The sequence below is a fragment of the Kogia breviceps genome, chromosome 19, assembly GCF_026419965.1.
Source record: "Kogia breviceps isolate mKogBre1 chromosome 19, mKogBre1 haplotype 1, whole genome shotgun sequence".
NCBI classification, from domain to species: domain Eukaryota; kingdom Metazoa; phylum Chordata; class Mammalia; order Artiodactyla; family Physeteridae; genus Kogia; species Kogia breviceps.
The window spans coordinates 8,248,582-8,272,147 of record NC_081328.1 but is presented as its reverse complement, the minus strand read 5'-3'; the positions used below and the strand labels follow the sequence as shown (position 1 = coordinate 8,272,147).

The window sequence follows — 23,566 nt, the reverse complement described above, 5'->3', positions numbered from 1 at the left end:
GAGCACCTACTCTGTGCCAGGCACTATTTTAGATGCTTGTAATATATATGCCAGTTAACAAAATAAAGTCCTTGCCTTCCCTGGGTACAAAGGCTAACATCCTGTTTAGGATTTCCCAGTCACTGCGATAAGCTCTTTGTTTGTTGTTTTTTTTTTTTTTTTTTTTTTTTTGCAGTATGCGGGCCTCTCACTGCTGTGGCCTCTCCCGTTGCGGAGCACAGGCTCCGGACAAGCAGGCTCAGAGGCCGCGGCTCACGGGCCCAGCCGCTCCGCGGCATGTGGGATCTTCCCGGACCGGGGCACGAACCTGCGTCCCCTGCATCGGCAGGCGGACTCTCAACCACTGCGCCACTAGGGAAGCCCGCGATAAGCTCTTTGCATGCATATTATTACTTAATCCAGAAAACAATCTCGCATAGACATTTTTCTTTGGCTGTACAATGTTAAAACTCATGTTTGAGTGAGTTGCCAACATTTAAAACTTGGGGGGCTTCCCTGGTGGCGCAGTGGTTGAGAATCCGCCTGCCGATGCAGGAGACACGGGTTCGTGCCCTGGTCCGGGAAGATCCCACATGCCGCGGAGCAACTAAGCCCGTGAGCCATGGCCGCTAGGCCTGCGCGTCCGGAGCCTGTGCTCCGCAACGGGAGAGGCCACAACAGTGAGAGGCCCGCGTACCGCAAAAAAAAAAAAAAAAAAAAAAAAACTTGGGGAGCCTTAGAAAACTTCAGATTTCCAGTCTGTCTTGAAGCATCAGAAATTGTGGCAATACTGAGCCCACATTTATTCTCAAATGGAAAAAAAAAAACAGGTTGGAGCCCAGAGATGGCCACCCCCTTGAGAGAAGTTTGTGTTTTCTGGTTCACTGCAGCCCCCCTGTCTGCTGCACAGCGGGGAAGAGTCTCAAGTAGGGAAGTGGTGTGATGAAAACAGTAGCAAGCAAGCTGATTCTGACAGCGGAGTGTAGCATAAATCAGAGGCACGAGAGTCTCTGGAAGCAGGAAGACCGGTTGGGAGGCTGTTGGCAATGATCCGGGCAGGAAATGATAACAGTCTGACTAGGATGGTGTTGGTGGCAACGGGCAGGAAGACGGGGACCAGAGCCGCTCTGGGAAGGAAGAGACTAAATGGGCCTCTCCTTTCTGGGCGCCCCGGCTCCTGAGGCACCGATCCCACTCTGTCCCCTAGCTTGCTGGCAGAGAAGCGGCAGGAGCTGCTGGACCAAGCCAATAAACTGCGGACGGGGTTGTCTAAGATCGATGAAACTAGGGAAAAGGTGGAAGTGATGTCTTTGGAGCTGGAGGATGCCAAGAAAAAGGTGGCTGAGTTCCAGAAACAGTGCGAGGAGTACCTGGTCATCATCGTGCAGCAGAAGCGGGAAGCGGATGAACAGCAGAAGGTGGCCCCGCCCCCCGCCCCCGCCCTGCGCCTGCCCCTCGTGCCCCCTACTCCCCGCGCCCACCGGGCAGGGGCTTCCCAGTCTCCACTGGTCACAGGGCAGGGAATGGGAGTTCCACTCCTCATGTTTTCTTTAGCTTTCTCTTTCTCTTACCACCAACACCGTCACCGCCACTTTTGCTCAAGGTGAAGTCAAAACCCTCGTCTTCTTTTCATCCGTAGGCTGTCACAGCCAACAGTGAGAAGATTGCGATCGAGGAAGTCAAGTGCCAGGCACTGGCTGACAATGCCCAGAAGGATCTCGAAGAGGCATTGCCAGCCCTGGAAGAGGCCATGCGGGTATCGGGGTGGGAGGGCTCAAGAAGGGGGTGGGGCCGGCCTTCTTTGTTTTCAAAGTCCCTGGGGAAGTAGCGAAGAAGAGGGGAACTTCAGCTGGGTCCCGTCTCCATAAAGGAAGCTGTCTTGCCACCTGAGTTGACTCTTGTCTCCAAGTTAATCCCTTTTCCCAGGCCCTGGAGTCTCTGAACAAGAAGGATATAGGAGAGATCAAGTCTTATGGACGGCCGCCTGCCCAAGTGGAGATGGTGTTGCAGGCAGTCATGATTCTCCGAGGCAACGAGCCCACCTGGGCAGAGGCCAAGAGGCAGCTAGGTAAGCCAGGGACCCAGAAGGTAATTAACGTGAGTCCACCCAGCGTTCCCTAATCATCTGCTGGGTGTCAGGCACTCGGAGAGACAGAGATGAAGGAGGCATTGTACCAACCCTCAAAGCACAGAGCCTAGTAAGGAAGAGAAGGTATAAATGTCAGTCAAGTTTCTTTGGTTGTAAGTAACAGAAAATGACTCATCTTAATTTAAGCAAAAAAAAAAAAAATTTTCATAAAGCTATAGGAATTACAGGAATATATCACAGAATCCAAGGACAGGAATGTCTTCGGTCGCCCATCCTCCAAAAACACAAGAATCAGAAAAGGGAAAACAAGAGTCTTTCTGTTGTATTCTTGTGATAGTTTTCCTGCTCTGAGTTCTGGTGGTAGAATGTAGCCTGTAAGCTGTAGTCTGGTGGCCCTTGCCCTAGAAGAAGGTGCGAGAATATATAAAGAGTGGTGTGTGGGGCAGTCGGGCTGAGAGTCATGAAGGTAAGTGATGGGAGTTGAGGCTGCGGAGGTCGTGGAGGCCCTGGGAGCTTCGAGGGTCTAGAGAAGGGAACAAGGTCAGCGGAAGGAGCTCGGGATGAGGGCAGATATGCTGGCCTTGGGAACTGAGCCCAGGAAGCACGTGGCCTGGATGAGGAGGGGGTTGGGCCCTCTGGCTGAGGCCCCCTACCTTCATCCCACAGGGGAACAGAACTTCATCAAGTCACTGATCAACTTTGATAAGGACAATATCTCAGATAAGGTCCTGAAGAAGATCGGGGCCTACTGCGCCCAGCCGGACTTCCAGCCTGACATCATCGGCCGCGTGTCATTGGCTGCCAAGTCCCTCTGCATGTGGGTTCGCGCCATGGAGGTAAGCGGTGGCCAGTGCGGAGGGGAGCAGTGAGGCTGGCCCAGGAGGAGGGGGGATGGTAGACCCAAGTGGGAGGGAAGGATCACGGGCAGGTGAGTGGGTGGTGGGTAAGAGGGTGCCTGCTGTCTGCCCACAGCTGTACGGGCGGCTGTACCGGGTGGTGGAGCCCAAGCGGATCCGCATGAACACTGCGTTGGCCCAGCTTCAGGAGAAGCAGTCGGCCCTGGCTGAGGCCCAGGAGAAGCTGCGTGAGGTGAGCCTCACACCAGCGCTTTCCATTTTCCGAGGTGGTCCCCCTCCCAAATTTCCGAGGGATGTTTCCTGACTGTTTATTTTTCCCTGTCAAATTCTACTCCCCTCTCCCTTACAGGCCTGTCTGCCTCCCCGTCTGTGCCTTGTTTAGACAGTCTGCCTCTGGCTCAGAAAGCTAAGCTGACTGAGAGGGTTACAAACACACAGGGGCACTGTCCCCAAGGAGCCCTTTCCAGCACTGACCGGGGAGCCGGCGATGTCTGCCATCCTTCATTGGGGGCCCTTTGGAGAGGGACCCTGAGACAGTAGCTAGTGAAATCTGTGCGGCAAATGTGTCTTTGCCCGGGGGATGGGACAAAGGTGTCACACTGCAGCTTGGACCTGGAGGAATGTGAGGGCTTTGGAGCCTGGGGAGGTGGTGGGGTCATCTGGAGGTAGAGAGGGCTATTCCCTGTGAGTGGGCTAGACAATCCAGAAGGTGATTTCCTACAATATCTATGCACAACTAACTCCCTAACCAGGCAGAATATGTTATTATCAAGAGTTCAGAATTCTTCCAGTCTATCATTTAATTTGCTATCATTGATTTCATAGGTAATATAAATACATCCACATGGCTTGAAATTTTAAAAGTACAAAAGCATATCCAGTAAGAATTCTCTCTCCCACCTTCTACTCTCTAGCCACCAGCTCTGCTCTCTTGAAAGCAACCCATATTACAAATTATTGCGGTACCCTGGCCTCTCACTGTTGTGGCCTCTCCCGTTGCGGAGCACAGGCTCCGGACGCGCAGGCTCAGAGGCCATGGTTCATGGGCCCAGCCGCTCCGCGGCATGTGGGATCTTCCCGGACCAGGGAACGAACCCATGTCCCCTGCATCGGCAGGCGGACTCTCAACCACTGCGCCACCAGGGAAGCCCTCTTTTATTTTTTTTTACATTACTTACACACACTGTTCTGCACCTTCCTATATCCCCGACATATATCGAAGATTGTTCTATATCAGTGTATAAAGAGATCCTGCTTTCTTTTTACTGCTGCATGTTATGCCAGTAGATAGCTAGACCATCATTTTTCTTTTTTTAAATGGCCGTGCCACGCAGCTTGCAGGATCTTAGTTCCCTGACCTGGCTTTGAACCTGTGCCCCCTGCAGTGGAAGCGCAGAGTCTTAACCACTGGACCACCAAGGAAGTCTTTTTTTTTTTTTTTGGTAGACCATCATTTATTTAACCATTTCCCTTTTGGAAAGACAGATTCATTGCTTCCAAGTTTTTCATCTTCACCTGCCCTCTAACTTGGTTGATGCTATCTTTTTTTAAAAAATAATATATTTATTTATTTATTTTTGGCCGCGTTGGGTCTTCATTGCTGTGCGTGGGCTTTCCGTAGTTGCGGAGAGCAGGGGCTACTCTTCATTGTGGTGCGCGGGCTTCTCATTGCGGTGGCTTCTCTTGTTGTGGAGCACAGGCTCTAGGCGCACGGACTTCAGTAGTTGTGTCTCACGGGCTCTAGAGCGCAGGCTCAATAGTTGTGGTGCACGGGTTTAGTTGCTTCGCGGCACGTGGGATCTTCCCGGACCAGAGCTCAGACCCGTGTCCCCTGCATTGGCAGGTGGATTCTTAACCACTGCGCCACCAGGGAAGCCCACTTCAATATTCTTAATTAAGGCCACCCTTGCAGACTACATCTTTCCTCTGCCCAAGTCCAGTTTCCTAGAAGTTGCCCTCCTTCAAACATCCTGCCTCTATAGAAATAGCCACTCACCCATGGAAAAAGCTGCAGCCACCTGCCAAGGTCAGAATATCACAGGGTTGGCTTAAAGACTTTCACTCAGAGGCTTCCCTGGTGGCGCAGTGGTTAAGAATCCACCTCCCAATGCAGGGGACACGGGTTCGAGCCCTGGTCTGGGAAGATCCCACATGCCGCTGAGCAACTAGGCCGGCGCGCCACAACTACTGAGCCCGCGAGCCACAACTACCAAAGCCCGCGTGCCTAGAGCCTGTGCTCCGCAATAAGAGAAGCCACCGCAATAAGAAGCCCGCGCACCGCAACGAAGACCCAATGCAGCCAAAAATAAACAAATAAATAAATTTATATAGAAAAAATAATGAAGTACAAAACAGTGCTATTGAACGTTACCGTTTATCTTTTTGAAAAAAATTCATCCGTTCAAGAAATATTTATTGTGTGCTGGGCACTACCCAAGGTCTAAGGATTCAGTGGTGAACATGATGCTGCCCTCACAGTGCTTACATTCTCTTTACTATTGGTGGACTCTGTCTGGAAACCTACACTAGAAACTGGTGACAGGGCTTCCATGGTGGCGCAGTGGTTAAGAATCCGCCTGCCAACGCAGGGGACACAGGTTCGATCCCTGGTCCTGGAATATCCCACATGCCACATTCTAAACCTGCACGCCTAGGGCCCATGCTCTGCAACGAGAGAAGCCGCTGCAATGAGAAGCCCGCACACGGCAAAGAAGAGTAGCCCCCGCTCGCCGCAACTAGAGAAAGCTCTCGTGCAAAAACGAAGACCCAGTGCAGCCAAACATAAATTTAGAAAAGAAAAGAAAAGAAACTGGCGATAGTGGTTCTCTCTCAGGCTGGGGCTGGGGGCTGGGGTCAGGAGTAGGAGGAAGAATGACCCTTCACTGTATACGTTTTCGTTCCTTCAGAATGTTGATTCATGTGAAACATATTCACTATTCAAAATTATACCTCAATAAAGATGTTTAAAAGAAAGAAGAAAACATCATACAATATAAAAACTGTATTACACAGCAAAAGAAATTATTATAAAATCCTGTTTCTTGAAAAAAATAAAATTTCAATAGTATAAAAAAAAGACATAAATGGGAAAAGTTATTTTCAGAAAAAGATAAAGATGATGTTAGGGTGATAATGATGCTATGATTATGTCCTTTTTTAAAAAAGAGATGCCTTATGAGGTATTTAAGGTTGAAATGTCATGAGTTTGCAATTTAATATACTTTGGCAAAAAACAAGTTGATGGAATAAATATAGCAAAATGTTAACAACTGTTAAATCTAGGTGATGGGTATATAGGTATTGCTTATATTAGTCTTTTGTCTAGGTTTGAAATGTTTCATAATAATTTTTAATTTAAAAAAGGTTAAAACTGCAAAAATTTTAAAACTGTGTGTATGTATATATATGTGTATAGTAGCGGCATAAGCGTAATAGTCAGAGATATGGAAGTAATTACCAGAAGAAATAAAAAGAGGAATGGTTAAAAAATAATTTGCTACTGAAGGATGGGACTGAGTAGGAAAAGTGGGCTAGAGGACCGTTGCTTTTCATTATAACCCCTTTTATTATATTATTTAGGTTTTTAACCTTGTGCATATATTTCTTGCATGAAAAATAAAAACAGTGAAGACAACACCACATGCAAAATAAATAATGAAATATAGATCCGTCACGTGGGCTGGCTGCCTCCCCAGAGACCAGTCTCCATGGGAAGCCAAATTATAATCAGAGTGTAGCTGATGAGCACGGCCTCAGCGCACGGAGGTGGTCGCGTGAACCTGGTGACAGGGGTCACGCGGTAGAGCCTGCCAGATAACCCAACACGCATGTGCAAGGGGACCTACATTTCCCTGTAGGTCCCCAGCCTCCAAGTGGCCCAGCTGATCACTGAGTGACACCTTCTTTCTTTAGATGCTAATGCCTTCCAACAGATTCCTACCAAGGCTTGACCTATAAGCCATCCCGTCACTCAAGGGTGACATTTTGAATCTCCACTTTGCCTTAAAAAATATTCCTTGGAGAGCTACCTTTCCCATTCCCAAGTTCTTGGAGGTCAACCTCAATAGCTGAGCCCAGGTCCTGCTTGCTTACTACACAGTAGGCGTCGTGCTACAACGCACATTTATCCGTACAGCCGTCACTCAGTAAAGTGGGGCAATGATCTGAGCACTCTTTGCACTGCTGCAGACTGCCTCTCCCAGTGGGGCTGCAGCAGGAAAGAGAACTAATGTTTGTCCTGTGCACGCTGTGTGGCGGGCACTTAGTGTAAGGCCAGCCCCCCCGTTCCTCTTCATGAAGAGAACACGTGACACGGTGTGTTCACAGACACGATGACTGTTCGCCAGTCAGGCACACGTAGCGGGTCCTGGAAAAGACTCAGTTCTTGTTTTTTTTTTTCCTTCCAGTTTTATTGAGATGTAATTGACATAACAGCACTGTATAAGTTTAAGGTGTACAGCACATTGATTTAACTTACATACATCATGAAATGATGATCACAGTAAGTTTAGTGAGCATCTATCATCTCATATAGAGGCAAAAGAAAAGAAAAAGAAGAAAAACTTTTTCCTTGTGATGAGAACTCAGGATTTGCTCTCTTAACAACTTTCATATACAACATACAGTAGTGTAATTATATTAATCATGTTCATTACATCCCTAATACTTATTTAGTTTATAACGGGAAGTGTGTACCTTTTGATTGCCTCATCCAATTCCTCTCCCCCACCCCCTGTCTTTGCCTTTGGTAATCACAAATCTGATTTCTTTTTCACGTTTGTTTGTTTGAAGTATAATTGACCTACAACACTATGTTCGTTGCAGGTGCACAACATGGCGATTCGATATTTCTAAACATTACAAAACAATCACCGCACAGTCAGTTCTTGACTTTGGATTTGAGTGATAGGGAGTTCCCTGGCAGTGCAGTGGGTAGGACTCTGTGCTTTCACTGCCGAGGGCACGGGTTCAATCCCTGGTCCGGGAACTAAGGTACCCCAAGCCACACGGCACGGCCCAAAAGAAAAAAAAAGATTTGAGTGATATATTCCCACCTCAGCAGAGCCCACAGGGTGGCAATGAGTCAAGGTGAGGGAGGCTTCTCTAAGAGGTAAGGCTCTTCCCAGGTCCCATCTTCGGTGGGACCTCGGACCTGGGCCTTTTTCCTGCGTGGACCCCCTCTTCCTCGAGGCCTCCACAGCTCCTGGGTTCATTCTAACTCCTTCCTCTCTCAAGGTCTCACCTTAGGTGTGGCCTCTGGCACGGAGTGGCGGTTATTTCTGTGCGATCTGGTCCTGTCTTGCCAAAACATCCTGTGTACTTTATCACTATGCTACGAGAGGTCCGAGTCTGTCACCAAGTAGTTTCCGGGCTCAAGGAAAGGGTGGTGGAGGGATGGGAAAGAAAACGCAACGTATCACACATAGTTGATCTGGTTTTTCTCCTCACAACAACCCTGGAGGGCAGGTGTTGATTGTTCTTACTTTGCACGTGAGGAAACAGGCTCAAAGAGATCATTTTCCCCGAGGTTCATTTTCCCACAACCCGGCAGACTGGTGATCCGAAGCCAGAACAATCTGGCCTCAAGCCCTGTGTTTGATCCCTGTACTCTGATCCCTCCCAGGTGGCCGAGAAACTGGAGATGCTGAAGAAACAGTACGATGAGAAGCTGGGACAGAAGGAGGAGCTTCGCAAGAAGTCCAAGGAGATGGAGGTGAAGCTGGAACGAGCCGGGATGCTGGTGTCTGGGTTGGCTGGCGAGAGGGCCCGATGGGAGGAGACGGTGAAGGTGAGAGCATTGCACCACCTGGCTATCCTTCTTCCCTGCGCACCAGTGCCAAGAGCTCCCGTCCCGCTTAGGTTGAGGGCCAGGCAGGGGAAATGGGGATACTTGGGTGTAGGGACATCCAAGAATGGGGCATGGGAGTTCTTCCCCTCCACCTCCTCACATTCGGTGAGAATAGTAGAAGGAGAGACTTTCTGTACCATGGGGGACCTGCTTCTGTGTTTAGGTAGGGCTGGAAAGCACACACCGAGGACCCTTGACATAGCCCACTGGCCTGATTGAAACCGACCTGGGGCATCTTGTCTCTACCCTCGGTGAGCTCCTGGCTTCACAAGAGGGTTAGGCCTTATCATGAGAAATAAACATTGCTGTTAAAGATGGGGAACTCAAGGGAGTTCCCTGGTGGCCTAGTGGTTAGGTTTCGGCACTATCACTGCCATGGCCCGGCTTTGATCCCTGGTTGGGGAACTGAGATTCCTCTGAGCCACATGGCGTGGCCCAAATATGAAGAAAAGGGAAAAAAAGATGGGGAACTCCAAAGCTGTGAGAGTAGGTTCGAGTTCTCAGGGTGCAAGCGTCTAGGAGAGGCAAAGACTCTCTCTGATCTGGATAGTGTCCAGAGGAGAGTGCCTTCAGAGCAGACCAGGTGTCTCCAGGCTGGGGGCCCAGGCAGCCTTATACCTCCCCTGCTGTCCTCCAGGGCCTGGAGGGGGATCTGGGCTACCTGGTGGGAGACTGTCTCCTGGCAGCTGCCTTCCTGTCCTACATGGGACCCTTCCTGACCAACTACCGGGATGAGATCGTCAACCAAATCTGGATCAGGAAGGTGAGGCAGGGCTTAGGCGTGACGAGTGAGCTCGTGGGCTCTGAGATTGTGGCCTTTGGGAGTAACAGAGATGTCGGGAAGGGGCAGGGGTGCTGGGCTCAGATCTCCAGGCTGAAGCTCAGGGCTCTTCTCACCCAGATCTTGGAGCTGCAAGTTCCTTGCTCACCCCACTTCGCCTTTGATAAATTCCTGTCCAATCCTACCAAAGTTCACGACTGGAACATCCAAGGGTTGCCCTCGGATGCCTTCTCCACCGAGAACGGCATCATTGTCACCCGTGGCAACAGGTAAGGATGCTGCTGGGAGCACAGGGCTGAGTTAGGGAAGAGCCTGTCTTCTGACTCGCGCTTCCTCCTTCAGGTGGGCACTCATGATTGATCCCCAGGCCCAGGCCCTGAAGTGGATCAAGAACATGGAAGGAAGTCAGGTATAAGGCTGGGGGACTGATTCGTCCCCTTAGATTCTCTTCCCAAGCCTAACTCTTCCTGAGGTCCTTCCCTTAGGCCATTACCCCCCTTTAACCTGCAGCATTTCTTGCATATTTTCCCTTGCTCTCTAGGGCCTACAGATCATCGATCTGCAGATGAGTGATTACCTTCAAGTCCTAGAAAAGGCCATCCAGTTTGGACACCCAGTACTGCTCCAGAACGTGCAGGAATATCTGGACCCCACGCTCAACCCTGTGCTCAACAAATCTGTAGCTCGAACTGGTGAGGGCCCAGGTTTATTGTGGGGTTGGTCTGGAGGACAAATCCTAGAGCCCAGCTGAGTCGGACACAGGGGAAGAAAGGGCTGGGTCTTTGGCTCTGTCCTCTACTTACCCGTCCCTGTATTCAGACAGCCCTGGGCTGGGGACATTAGGGTAGGCTGAGTCACTGCTACTGGATTCCAGTTGGGGAACAACGGGTCAGCCCACACCTGGTCACGTGGGGTCCTTGCCCTTGACCCTCCTGTGGGTGCAGGGGGTCGGCTGCTGATGTGCATCGGAGATAAGGAGGTGGAATACGATACCAATTTCCGATTCTACATCACCACCAAGCTCTCCAACCCCCACTACAGCCCAGAGACCTCAGCCAAGACCACCATTGTCAACTTTGCTGTCAAAGAACAGGTGGGTGGGGGCTGATGCCTAGACCGAACTAGGGTGAACCCGGAAGGGCTGTAGAGTCCGGCAGGATTGAGAAAAGGCTAAGATTGTGTCGGGCAGCTGCAGATGCGGGGCGTGAAGAGGGGTAAAGGGAAGAAACGGGTAAAGGTCACCGCAGTGGGATTCTCACCACGAGTCCTGGCGATCCCAGGGCCTGGAGGCCCAACTGCTGGGCGTCGTGGTCCGGAGGGAGCGGCCGGAGCTGGAGGAGCAAAAGGGCTCCCTGGTCACCAACATCGCCGCCGGCAAGAGGAAGCTCAAGCAGCTGGAGGACGAGATCCTTCGGTGAGACCTTGCCTGCCCCGACCCGCGGCCCGCTGGTCTGCTCGCAGGCCTGACTACAGCCCCGGGGGGCTGATGGGGGGGGGGGGCCTCTCCCCACCCCCCCACCCCAGCCCAGTACCCCTAAAGCCTCTCCACCCACGTGCCTCTTGGCTTCCCTCCAGGCTGCTGAACGAGGCCACAGGCTCCCTTCTGGACGACGTGCAGCTGGTGAACACCCTGCGGACCTCCAAGATAACCGCCACGGAGGTGACAGAGCAGCTGGAGACGAGCGAAACCACGGAGAGCAACATCGACCTGGCTCGCGAGGTGAGCCCCTGCGCCCTCCGGCCCAGCGCCCTCCTTGCCCGAGGCTCCGCCCCTCCGGCCCTGACTCCGCCCCCTCCGCAGGCTTACCGCCCGTGCGCCCAGAGGGCCTCGGTGCTGTTCTTCGTGCTCAACAACATGGGCCACATTGACCCCATGTACCAGTTCTCGCTGGACGCCTACATCAACCTCTTCATCCTCAGCATCGACAAGAGCCATCGCAGCAACAAGCTGGAGGCCCGCATCGACTACCTGAACGAGTACCACACCTACGCCGTCTACAGGTCCGCGCGCCTCCCCGCGCGCCGCGCGAGCTCGGCGGGAGGCCCAGTGGCTCCACGCCGACCCCTGTTGCTACTTGTGCCTTGGTGCTGCCCCGTGCCACCGCTCCGGTCCCCCTGCTTCTCTCTGCACACACTTCCCCTGGGTGGCGTCTGCGGTCGGGCTCTAACCATCATCTACGGGCTGACTAGTCCCTCTCCCAGTGTATCCTCTCTTCAGGTCTCCCTTGAGCATTAGCCTTGTGTGTAGGACCGTCTCCTATACCAGCACTTCTCAAACGGTTCATGTGCCCACGACGCACTGGGAATCGTGTTAAAACGCAGACTCAGATTCAGTAGGTCTGGGCCGGGGCCTGGGAGCCTGCATTTCTAACAAGCTCCCGGTGAAGCTGCGGCTCTTGGTCTGTGGCTCGCACTTTGGGTAGCGAGGTTCCTGACCCCTCTGCCTGGACGTCCCACAGACCCTTCAAGTTCAGCTTGTTTCACATCAAACTCGTTATCTTCCCGCTTTCTTCGGGGCCACACGCCTGCGCGGCACCAACCCCCATCTCCCAGGCACCCGAGCCAGAAGCCAGGAGCTGTTCCTGACTCTCCGCTGCCCCTCACCCCTCACATCAGTCACCAGGTTTTGCTCGTGATTCTTTCTGCAAACTGTTCCCCCACCCAACCCGGCTCTCCCCAGTGCCGGGACTGAACTTCAGTGGAGGCCGCCATGATCTTTCTTTCTGAGTTCCCCAACGGGCTCCCAACAGGTCCTTCTGCCTCCAAGTCTGTCCCTCTCTAACCTGTCCTCCTGCAGGCGCCAGCGTGAGCCTTTCAAACACAGAAATCTGGCCATGCCACTCCCGGCTTACGCTCTTTGGTGGCGGTTTCGTGTCTAGTGGCCACAACGTCCTCCGTGCCTTGGCCACCACCTGCCTCCCAGCCTCACCTTTCCCCCCCTTGCGCTGGCTGCCTGAGCACCGCTGACCGCCCTGCACGCCATGGTTTTCCCGCCCCCACTGCCTGCTTCGCTTGTGCTCTGAGCTCTCCCTGGCGTCCTCCCCTCTCCTCTCTGCCGCATCACTCGGTGACTCGGCTGTACCTCCGGGCAGCTCCGCTCCAGGCAGGGCGGGGGCCGCCGCCCTTGTCTAGGACTCATCACGTCCTATGGTGGTCGATGGCCTCTCGCCTGTCCTCCCCACTCTACCTGACTTCCTCCAGCACAGAGACCGTGCTGGTTCGTCTTTGTGTCTTCAGGACCTGGCAGAGTACCTGGCACATAGCAGGGGTCCAGTCGTTGTTGAGGAAACTCCGGGAAAACCACGTCCTCTCTCTAGTGCCCCGAATGCTTGGCTGTTTACAGGAGGTTTGGATTCGAAGCTGAGTCAGGCCCTCCTTCTGTGTAGGGCTCTGTGATGGTCTGGTCCTCTCTCAGGAAGCATTCATGCTGGGTACCCCGCCTCCCTCACCCCCATCCCCTGTCCCCTCCCAGGTACACCTGCCGCACCCTTTTCGAGCGCCACAAGCTGCTGTTCAGTTTTCAGATGTGTGCCAAAATCCTGGAGACTTCCGGCAAACTCAACATGGATGAATACAACTTCTTTCTGCGCGGGGGCGTGGTGAGTGGAGCGGAGGGCACATCCGAGGGTGGGGTGGACAAGGGCTGGGGATGGACTCCAGACCCGGAGGGTAAGGCCCGAGGCGCCAGCGAGCGTGTGCCTGGAGGAATGCTGGCAGGGGCGGGCGCCTGACAAACTCCTGGGGGGACCACGGGGGGTGACTTGCCTTGTGCCTCCTTGCCCGACTTACAGGTGGGGCTTTGGGCCCCTTACCTGCGACCAGCTGGTTGGTATGAGCTGGCCACTCTTCCACTGCCTCTCAGGCCACTCCTTCCCCAGCCTAATTTCATGGCCACCGTTACACTTTCTCCCTTGTCGACACCCGCAGCCCCTTTGCACACCGCCCCCCCCCCTCACCCCCGGCACGGTGTGGCATTTGCTCGCTGAAGCTACCGCTCTGGTAAGATCCAGCTCTCCTTCCCGTCTGTCCCAGCGGGACCCATGCAGCTGAGCTTGGCTGGAGAAAAACATGCCCGCACCGACTGGACTCACTTTAAATCCATGACGTACACCTCGGGTGGGCCCTTAAAGCTGCCAACCATGCCATGGTTCCCTGAGCCATCAGCACACCCTCCTTGGACAACAGTTTCGTTCCTTTTGCCACCTTCACTTCACCTGTCATCTGGATTTTAGCGAGAGCCTCTGCCACCCCTAGAGAGATTCTTTGAAAATGGATGTCCCATCACTGATGTCATCCCCCGCTGCCCAGCTCCACACTCCGTCCACTCCAGCTGCATGGGCCTCCTCTTGTCGCAGGCATAGCCCACCCTCAGGGCCTTTGCACTGGCTGTTCCTTCTGCCAGAAAACTGTCCCCCCTCCCCTCCTTCAAGTCTTGATTTAAATCTCACCTCACTGAGATTTCCTTGACTCTCTTATTTAGTATTTCAGACTACTCCCCAGCACTTCCAAGCTGCCTTATCCTCCTCAACCTATTCTCTTTTTCCATGGCACTGCCACCTTGATCGTACTAGATAATTTACTTGTTATGTTTTTGGTTCGGTATCTGCTGTCTCATGTTGGAAAATAAGCTCCTCAAGGGCAGAGGTGTTTGTCTGTTTTGTTCAGTGGTGTGTCCCACGTGCTTAAAACACATCGTTGGTGAACAACAAATATTTGTTAAAAAAGGATAAATGAGAGAGTGAACCGGTTAGTTTGTGCTGCTCTCAAGGGTGAGGCTGCAATTGCAATCATCCGGGTAGGAGGCATTATCGCCAGGTAACCACCAGAGGGCGCCCGCTTCCTAACTTCGGACTGTGTCATCTCCGCACAGCGTCTAAGAGACCTAGCGCCCCCCCCCCGGCCCCGCCACCCCACTTATTTCCCCAATAAAGGTGGATTCCGATCCACCTCAGATTCCTTTATTTATTTCTTCATTTTGTTTCCTGAAATACTCATCATGACTTTTCCACCTTGAAAAAAGAGATAATGCTTCTTTTGGGGTGTTTCCCGGTCAATCGTTTTCTCCTCTCTCGCCACCCTCCCCCGCAGGCCCTGGATCGCGAGGGCCAAATGGATAACCCCTGTACCAGCTGGCTCGCAGACGCCTACTGGGATAACATCACAGAGCTGGACAAACTGACCAACTTCCACGGGCTCATGAACTCCTTCGAACAGTATCCTCGCGACTGGCACCTGTGGTACACCAACGCCACCCCGGAGAAGGCTATGTTGCCAGGTGCCTGGGCGCCAGGCCGCCCTCTCCTGCCTCTCTCCGGGCCTCGTTCAGCCGCGTGCCCGCTCTTCCGTCTCGAATTCCTCCCCTCTCTCTCCCAAGTTCCCTCGGCGCGTCTGCCTCCAGGCCCAGCGTTCCTGCAGGTGCCCCTTTGTTTACGTTCCCTGCCCTTCCCGACTCGCTCTCCCTGCGATTCTTCACCTCGCCCGCAGGTGAGTGGGAGAACGCCTGCAATGAAATGCAACGGATGCTGATCGTTCGCTCCCTGCGCCAGGACCGCGTGGCCTTCTGCGTAACCTCCTTCATCGCCTCCAACCTTGGCTCCCGCTTCACTGAGCCGCCTGTGCTGAACATGAAGTTGGTCAGTGGCTCGGTTGCCTTCCCGCCTCCCTCTCCCCGGCCCAGTGGGCCGCCCGCACTGCCTCAGTCTCTGTCCCACCGCCTCACCCGGCCTCTTCCGCCTGAGCCCGCGCCCTGTGCCGCCGGCAGGTGATGGAAGACTCAGCCCCGCGGACCCCACTCATATTTATCCTGTCCCCCGGCGTGGACCCCACCAGTGCCCTGCTGCAGCTCGCAGAGCACACAGGCATGGCTCAGCGCTTCCACGCCCTGTCTCTGGGCCAGGGCCAGGCCCCCATCGCGGCCCGGCTCCTCCGAGAGGGTGTGCTTCAGGGTCAGTGTCCACCCTGTTCTTCTGCCCCCATCTGCGTCCCTGGCCCGACTGACCACCACCTCCCACCTCCTTCGCCCTGCTGTAACTGCAGCTCCCACTTCTCCAGAGGGCCCCAGGGGTGGCACCGGAGCATTTGGAGCCCATCTCTCCCAGCCACCACACCCACAATCAGGTGGAAAGTGGGGGGGACAGGTGGGGCATAGGGGATGGTTCCCGCGGCATCCGGCAACTCCTTGCAGGACATTGGGTGTTCCTGGCCAACTGCCACCTGTCGCTGTCGTGGATGCCTAACCTGGACAAACTGGTGGGACAGCTGCAGGTGGAGGACCCACACCCTGCCTTCCGCCTCTGGCTCAGCTCCAGCCCCTGCCCAGACTTCCCCATCTCCATCTTGCAGGCCAGCATCAAGGTGACCACAGAGCCGCCGAAGGTACGGGTGACCGACAGCCAGCAGCGACCGTGCCGTCCGGCCTACCTTTCCTCTTGCAGGCCTCAGAGAGGGGGTTTAACCTTAACAACAACACGGCTTTTATTGATTCTACTGTCCTCTAAAAAATTCCACCTCCTTTCTCTCTTCTGTGTGCCAAACTCTTAGAACGTAATAGTAATAGCTAGCATCTCTTGAGTGTTATTATGTGCCAGGCATTGTTCTAAGTGCTTTACATCTATTAATCCGTTTAACACACACACACACACCTATCAGGTAAGTACTATCACCCCCATTTTACAGGTAGGAAACGGAGGCAAAGAAAGTGTATATAACTAGCACTTGGGCCCTTCAGACCCTTCCTCCTCCCAACATTTCCTTACGTTCTTTACCTGATGTCACTTCCTGGCCTTTCTCCTTCTTTCCCTCCAACTCTATTGAAAATTTTATCTCCAATATTACAAGGTCACCATTGAATGCAATCAGTGAATTGCAGATTTAAAATCTGATCAGGTTGCTGCATCCTACCCACGTACCTCCTACTTAAAACTATTTTAGTGCTTTTCATTGCTTTTAATCAAGATCAAAACCCTACTCACATGGCCTGTGTGCCCCAGCGGGCACCTCCCCAGCTTTGTCAGTCTTGGTCTCGCCACTCTCCCCTTCACTTTCTTTGCTCTACCTACACCGTTGATTTTTAAATTGCTCTGTTCTTCTTCCTTGATAGACCCTGTATTCTCCTGCTTGGGACTTTTCCATGTGCTGCCCTCCCTGCTTTCCTCTCCGTCCCCTCCTTTGCCCCTTCAGGTCTCAGCCCCACCAGCACTTTCTCAGGAGGAGTCTGACCTCCATGTCTAGGTAACACTCCTAAAACCTTCACCACTCCCTCTGGTCTTCCCACTGTGGGGAATTTTACACGTATTAGTGTGATTCTGGTTGATGCCTGAGTTCTTCTCTAGACTGTAAGCTCCAAGAAGAGGGCAGAGGCCATGTCTTTTTTTCCCCCCTCACTGTTTCGCTCATCCTGTAACTAACACAGGGACGCACGTGTAGTAGGTGCTCAATAAATGAGGACCGCTTGAATGCACAGGTGTGCGGATGTCTTTCATCATTGAATCCTTTTTGACCACCTGGAGGCAGCTGGCACAGTTGACTGTCCCTCTCCCTGGTTTCCCTGACACACACTCCTGGTCCCCCCTCTGTTTCTTGCCACATTATTTATTACTTCCGTGTTTCTTTCTCCTCCTGTCCTGTCCTCATTCTACATTTCCTCCTTTCACAAGTTGATGGAGAAACTGTTCTCTTCCTGATTTCAACCCCAATCCCCATCTCTGGCTCCAGTATCAAACTCACTGCCGGGTCTGAATTCCATCTGGTTACGAAGCATTTCTTTTCGGCACACCAGCACCATAACTCCCCCTCTCTCAAAACAAGTCATCGGCCTTTCACACCTTCTGAGATGGCCCACACTCTGTCTGCGGAGTGTGTTTCTCTCTAAATAAATCTACTTCTTACCTATCACTTTGTCTCTCACTAAATTCTTCCTGCGATGAGACTTCAAGAACCTGAGCTTTGTTAAGTCCTGAAACCAGGTGTGTGATCTCAGTTGGAAGACTGTGGGGTTTGGCCCGGTTCAAGTCCTGGCCGCGTGGGATTGAGTCCCAATCGGGGTTTTGGCTGGGTTCGAGGCCCGGTACGGGGGTTCAAGTCCCAGTCTGAGGTGCACAGTTTCAAGATGGTGCCTACTAATTCCAATTTTGCCAGTGTACTACACTGGCCAAACACTTTAATCTTCCTTTGCTCCTATTTCCTCATTTTAAAGACAAATATAATAACATAAATTCCCACTGCCTCTTTCACTTGGGTTGAGTGAGTCCAAATTACCTGCTGATCCCAGAAAAAAGAAAAAAGCAAACAAAAGAAACAAGTCATCCTCGGTGTAGATTATCTCCTCATCCCATTTTTGTTAATGGCGCCACTAATTTTTTTAAATATATGTTTAAAGTTGATTTTTATTTATATTCTTTTCTGCCAACAAAAGTAGTCTGTACCCCCATTTAAAAATGTCAAACAGTCCAGAAATGTGTTGCCAAAGAAACAGAACTATTTTTTTTTTAGTTCATTTTTTAAGAGCCTTTCTTACCGCCTTCTAAGAGAGTTGTGTGCCTTGGTAGCCCGTGGGTCCTCTGTTGGCTGAGCCCCACCCTCTGTGATGGGTAGAGATGTGTTGGCCCTGAGGTAGGTGCTGTTTAGGTCGGCATGATAAGCAGTGAGCGTGGAGGCAATGATACCAGCTGAGCATAACCCAGGAGGAGAGAGGAATCAGAGAGGATGGCTCTGCCGTGGCTGGGTCACCAGAGGAGAGAGACTTGTTCTAGCTCAGCCCAGGAGAGCCTTCTGTGAAGACATGCTGCTTGCTGGTGATGCAGAACCTTCCTGCGAGCCACCAAACCTTCAGAGAAAGTAGGATGTTCAGGGTATAGTTGGTGCGACCAGATTTCTTTTGGAAGCTGACAAAGAGGCCAATGTTTTAAAAATATTTTATTTGGAAATAATTTTAAACGTACAGAAAAGTTGTAAGAATAATAGTACAAAGAACCCTCACGTGTATGTTACCCAGATTCACCTGTTGTTCACATTTTGTCCCACTCGCCTTATCATTTGATCTCTCTTTGTTTTTCGCTCTCTCCTCACTCATACTTCTTCTGAAACATTTGAGAGTGCATTGCATGCATCCTGGCCCTTTACTGCCACATACTTCAGTGTATGTCAGCGTAAAGGGCTCAGTCCTAAGAATAAGAATGTTTTCTTATCTAATTGCAAGCACAGTTGCCAACTTCAGTAAATTGATACACTCTTTTAATCTAAATGTATTATATATTCCAATTTTGTTAAATGTCCCAGTCATGTCATATACATACAGATGGGTTTCTGGGCCCTTTATTCTGTTCACTGGTCAACTTGTTTATCCTGGGGTCAATGTACACTGTCTTAATTACTATATAGCCCTATAATAATTCTTGATAGCTGGGAAGGCAAGTCCCCTCACCAATGTCCTTCTCCAGGCTATTTCTGACCTTTTATTCTCCCACATAAATTTTGGAACTAGCTTGTCAAGTTTTCACCAGAAAAATTGTATCGATCAATTTGGGGGAAATCATTGTCTTTAGGATATTGAGCCTCCCAATCCATGAGTATAGTAGGTCTCTCCATTCATTCCTTTTTTTTTTTTCGGCTGCATTGGGTCTTTGTTGCTGCGCACGGGCTTGCTGCGGCAAGCGGGGGTTACTCTTCGTTGTGGTGCACGGGCTTCTCGTTGCAGTGGCTACTCTTGTTGGGGAGCACAGGTTCTACGTGCGCAGGCTTCAGCAGTTGCAGCACGCGGGCTTCAGCAGTTGTGGCGCGCCGGCTTAGTTGCTCTGCAGCATGTGGGATCTGCCCGGACCGGGGACTGAACCCGTGTCCCCTGCATTGGCAGACAGATTCTAAACCACTGCACCACCGGGGAAATCCCTATTCTTTATTTCAATAAAGTTTTGTGAGTTTCTCTATAAAGATGTGTAAAGGGAATTCCCCGGTGGTCCAGTGGTTAGGAAACGGTGGTTTCACGGTATTTTACCTAATTTGATGATGTTATAAATGGTATTTTTAAATTATATTTTCTTTTTGTTATTGGTCTATCCAATGTTCTTACTTCTGTTTTCTCCCTGCTCCGTTCTGTACATCATATGAGTCTTCTGAAAATACTCTTTCAGCGTATCACTGTCCTACTTAAGACAGAAATGGCTCCAGGATACCTGGTGAATCATGTTCAAACGGCTCGAACTGCCCTTCTTATTGCACTGTATCTGCTCATGGCCATTCTTTCCCCACCGGAGCACTTGCACTTGATTTCAGTTAGATTTCTCTTCTCACTTTATCTCCCCTTTGTGCCTTTATTTCTTCAATTCTTCCCATCTCTGGGAAACTAAGGCCTTCCTCTCAGCCTCATCACATCCTTCCCATTTGTAAGACTTAGGCCAAATCCCAACCTGTTCATGAAGCCTGATAAATCCAATGACGTAGAACGTTCCCCCTTGATGAGACACTATCTACTGACCCTTTGCCCATAGTTGTGTACTTTTTTGTTCATCAGTAGTGCACGTTTATGTTTCTGTTCGTATTTTCTGGCACTCCCAAATTGAGTTGGCCTACCCGCCATTGAGAACGTCGTGGTTGAGGGGATCAAAGGGCGGGGGGGGGGCGGAGACAAGAAGACAGGGCTGCCACTAGTCCTTACAGTGCCCGTGTGTGAACTAGAGAAAGGCACGCAGCCCCGTGAATGAGCGCACATGCTGGCATGCAGCTCAAGGGCTGGATTTCAGCCCCCACTCATCCCTTCAGCCAGTGCCGTTGTGCAGTGAGCAACCTCCACAACTGTACACGACGGTGCTAGGGGCAGGGCCAAGCAAGATGCACGTCATCCCACCTCTGTACTTCATTGTCCCCAGGGCCTAAAGGCCAACATGACCCGTCTGTACCAACTGATGACAGAACCACAGTTTTCCCGCTGCTCCAAACCCTCCAAGTATAAGAAGCTGCTGTTTGCACTGTGCTTCTTCCACTCTGTGTTACTTGAACGCAGAAAGTTCCTGCAACTTGGCTGGAACATCATCTATGGCTTCAATGACTCCGACTTTGAGGTTTGTGCTAACCAGGGTCCCTCATCCCAGCCCTGTCCCCTTACACTTCCTGCCCCATGGCTGCCCTGAAGGAATAGCCACCGACAGGAAGCCTGTGTTAAAGCGCCCCTGGAAGGGTTCCTGCCATAACTGTGTGTGGGGCTGGGGGCTCGGGCTGGGACCCCACACAGGTGTCAGAGAACCTGCTGAGCCTCTACCTGGACGAGTATGAGGAGACGCACTGGGATGCCCTCAAGTACCTCATCGCTGGTGTCAACTATGGCGGACACGTCACGGATGACTGGGACCGGCGCCTGCTCACCACCTACATCAACGACTACTTCTGTGAGCAGGCTCTATCAACCCCCTCCTACAGGTGAGGGGGCGTGCTGGATGGGGCGGGGGCAGGTGGCAGGACTGGGGGTAGGGGAAGTGTGTGAGGAGAGAACGTGACGTTGGGGGAAGGCAGGCTTGGTGGGATGGTGGGGTGGAGGGCAGCAAGAGCAGGGAGTTGGATGAATGGGGCCTTTGGCCTGGCCTGGGAGCCCCAGAGTCCCCACGACACAGTGACAATTATGCGGTGGCTCCCCAGGTTGTCAGTACTGGAGACCTATTTCATCCCCAAGGATGGGAGCCTGGCCTCATACAAGGAGTATATTAGCATGTTGCCCGGCGTGGACCCCCCCGAGACCTTTGGCCAGCACCCTAATGCAGATGTGGCCTCCCAGATCACTGAGGCACAAACTCTCTTTGAGACTCTGCTTTCCCTGCAACCCCAGATTACACCCACCAGGGCCGGAGACCAGAGCCGGGAAGAGAAGGTAAGGACAGACAGACACCTGGGGGAGGGCAAGCAATGAGGAAGAGGGGGTCTGCACTCAGAGCTCAGAGCTCCTGCCTCGGCAGGTCCTCGAGTTGGCTGCTGATGTGAAACAGAAGATCCCTGAAATGATCGACTATGAAGGGACCCGAAAACTGCTGGCTATGGACCCCTCCCCACTCAATGTGGTGCTTCTCCAGGAGATTCAGAGATACAACAAGCTTATGGAGACCATCCTGTAAGATGGAGGGCGGTTCTGTGGCATGTGGTGAGGGAGCACGAGGAAAGGCCTTCACTCCCTGCCTATGATGGCTCTCCCAGGCCCGTACCATCCCTAACCCTCCACCTTACCCTGTTCAGGTTCTCACTGACAGACCTAGAAAAAGGCATCCAGGGCCTCATCGTCATGTCTACAAGCCTGGAAGAGATTTTCAGTTGCATCTTTGATGCCCATGTCCCTCCGCTCTGGGGAAAGGCAAGATTACATTACTGTTGATCCTAATCCTACAGTGAACTCTCCTTTCACCCCTGGGCCGGCGACCTCCTGGTTTTCAGGAAGCATATAGCAAAAAGCAGTGAGCCTGGGCTTTGGGGCCAGACAGGTTCAAGGTTGAAATCTGACTCTGCCCTTTACTGACTGACTTTGAAAAGTTATTTAGTTAGAAACTGACTCAGGGTAAGTTCCTAGCCTCTCCAAGGATGTTTCAAGGATTCCCTGTACTGTGCACAATGCTAGAAGGTGCTTCATTAATGGTGGTAACTGGTTAGTATTACTGGTGCTATTGTTAATAGTTGTCATCTTATGCTTCTTTCCTGGGAGTTGGCTTTTGGAGAGCTGTGCCAAACTATGGTTGGGGAACAGGGACTGACAGCATATATTCTTCTTATAGCTGCTCCAAGGTTGAAACAAGGATTTGAATGCATGAATAAGTGAATGAATAAACACACACTGCCTTCTCCTCCTCCAGGCATATCCCTCACAAAAGCCATTGGCTTCATGGACCCGGGACTTGGCCATGCGTGTGGAACAGTTTGAGCTGTGGGCCAGCCGCGCACGGCCTCCTGTGATCTTCTGGCTGTCTGGCTTCACCTTTCCCACCAGCTTCCTCACTGCTGTCCTGCAGTCTTCAGCTCGCCAAAACAATGTGAGCAATGTGGAAAGTGTGATGGGGACGGTTGCTGGGGATATATGTATCTGCTCTCCTCTCTGGGGGGTCCTCCCTTATTCTCGCCTTCAATCCCCAGATTTCAGTGGACAGCCTCTCTTGGGAGTTTATTGTTTCCACTGTGGACGACAGCAACCTAGTGTATCCACCCAAGGTGGGAGCCAGATGTGCTCGAGGTTCCGAGCAGAGGGGGTTCTGGTGGAGGAGGAGGGTGCTGGGAGCAAAGGTGGGAAACAGTTGGTTGAGAGGGGAGGAGAGGTGGCGGGACAGGGGTGCTGGCAACTGAGGGTCTAGATTTCCCCCCAACCTGCCCCCATGTCTCCCCAGGATGGTGTCTGGGTTCGGGGCCTTTACCTGGAGGGTGCTGGCTGGGACCAGAAGAACTCCTGCTTGGTGGAGGCAGAGCCCATGCAGCTTGTCTGCCTCATGCCCACGATCCACTTCCGGCCTACAGAGAGCCGCAAGAAGAGTGCCAAGGGTGGGACAGTGCCCTCAAGCTTGCCTGCTCCATCCCTAGTTTGGATCCTAACCCAGTCTCTGCTCCACTCCTCCCCCACACTTGCTCCTGCCCTGCTCTGCCAGAGGCTCCAGGGTCAGACTCTTTCTCCTCTCCTTTTCCGAAGGCATGTACTCCTGTCCCTGCTATTACTATCCCAACCGGGCAGGCAGCTCAGACCGCGCATCGTTTGTCATTGGCATCGACCTCCGCTCTGGGACCATGACATCTGATCATTGGATCAAGAGGGGCACTGCTCTACTCATGAGCCTGGATAACTGAGAGGACCTCCCCTTCTTCACCGCTTGAGGGAGGGTCGAGGACTCTAAAAGCCAAGGCTGATAATGCACCTCGGACAGACGCTGGACCTCACTCTGGCCTTGACCTTGGCTGAATTTGTCCGGTTGTGCTAGCCATAAAGGTGGGAGAATTGTATTGGAGCTCAGTGCATTAAAACACCCACAACCACAAGCCTTAAGTCTCTCAATGGGATGCTG

The 23,566-nt window shown here is 52.2% G+C and overlaps 1 protein-coding gene across 1 annotated transcript in view; it reads left to right on the top strand.

The window, feature by feature from the left end:
- The window catches only part of DNAH2 (dynein axonemal heavy chain 2), a 92,152-nt gene extending 68,612 nt beyond the window's left edge, over positions 1–23,540 (top strand). Inside the window, exons 60-87 of the mRNA XM_059048939.2 lie at positions 1,187–1,397; positions 1,619–1,735; positions 1,906–2,047; positions 2,735–2,904; positions 3,041–3,157; positions 8,549–8,713; positions 9,411–9,536; positions 9,675–9,823; positions 9,897–9,963; positions 10,096–10,246; positions 10,499–10,647; positions 10,835–10,968; positions 11,130–11,274; positions 11,356–11,555; positions 13,027–13,153; positions 14,643–14,829; positions 15,039–15,187; positions 15,316–15,499; positions 15,739–15,929; positions 20,417–20,608; positions 20,779–20,963; positions 21,180–21,408; positions 21,494–21,645; positions 21,768–21,882; positions 22,376–22,552; positions 22,653–22,727; positions 22,901–23,051; positions 23,197–23,540. Coding sequence (XP_058904922.1) covers positions 1,187–1,397; positions 1,619–1,735; positions 1,906–2,047; positions 2,735–2,904; positions 3,041–3,157; positions 8,549–8,713; positions 9,411–9,536; positions 9,675–9,823; positions 9,897–9,963; positions 10,096–10,246; positions 10,499–10,647; positions 10,835–10,968; positions 11,130–11,274; positions 11,356–11,555; positions 13,027–13,153; positions 14,643–14,829; positions 15,039–15,187; positions 15,316–15,499; positions 15,739–15,929; positions 20,417–20,608; positions 20,779–20,963; positions 21,180–21,408; positions 21,494–21,645; positions 21,768–21,882; positions 22,376–22,552; positions 22,653–22,727; positions 22,901–23,051; positions 23,197–23,351 — 4,312 coding nt within the window. The 3' untranslated portion in view covers positions 23,352–23,540. The remainder of the gene's footprint in view (positions 1–1,186; positions 1,398–1,618; positions 1,736–1,905; positions 2,048–2,734; positions 2,905–3,040; positions 3,158–8,548; positions 8,714–9,410; positions 9,537–9,674; positions 9,824–9,896; positions 9,964–10,095; positions 10,247–10,498; positions 10,648–10,834; positions 10,969–11,129; positions 11,275–11,355; positions 11,556–13,026; positions 13,154–14,642; positions 14,830–15,038; positions 15,188–15,315; positions 15,500–15,738; positions 15,930–20,416; positions 20,609–20,778; positions 20,964–21,179; positions 21,409–21,493; positions 21,646–21,767; positions 21,883–22,375; positions 22,553–22,652; positions 22,728–22,900; positions 23,052–23,196) is intronic.
- The last annotated feature ends 26 nt before the right edge of the window (positions 23,541–23,566 follow it).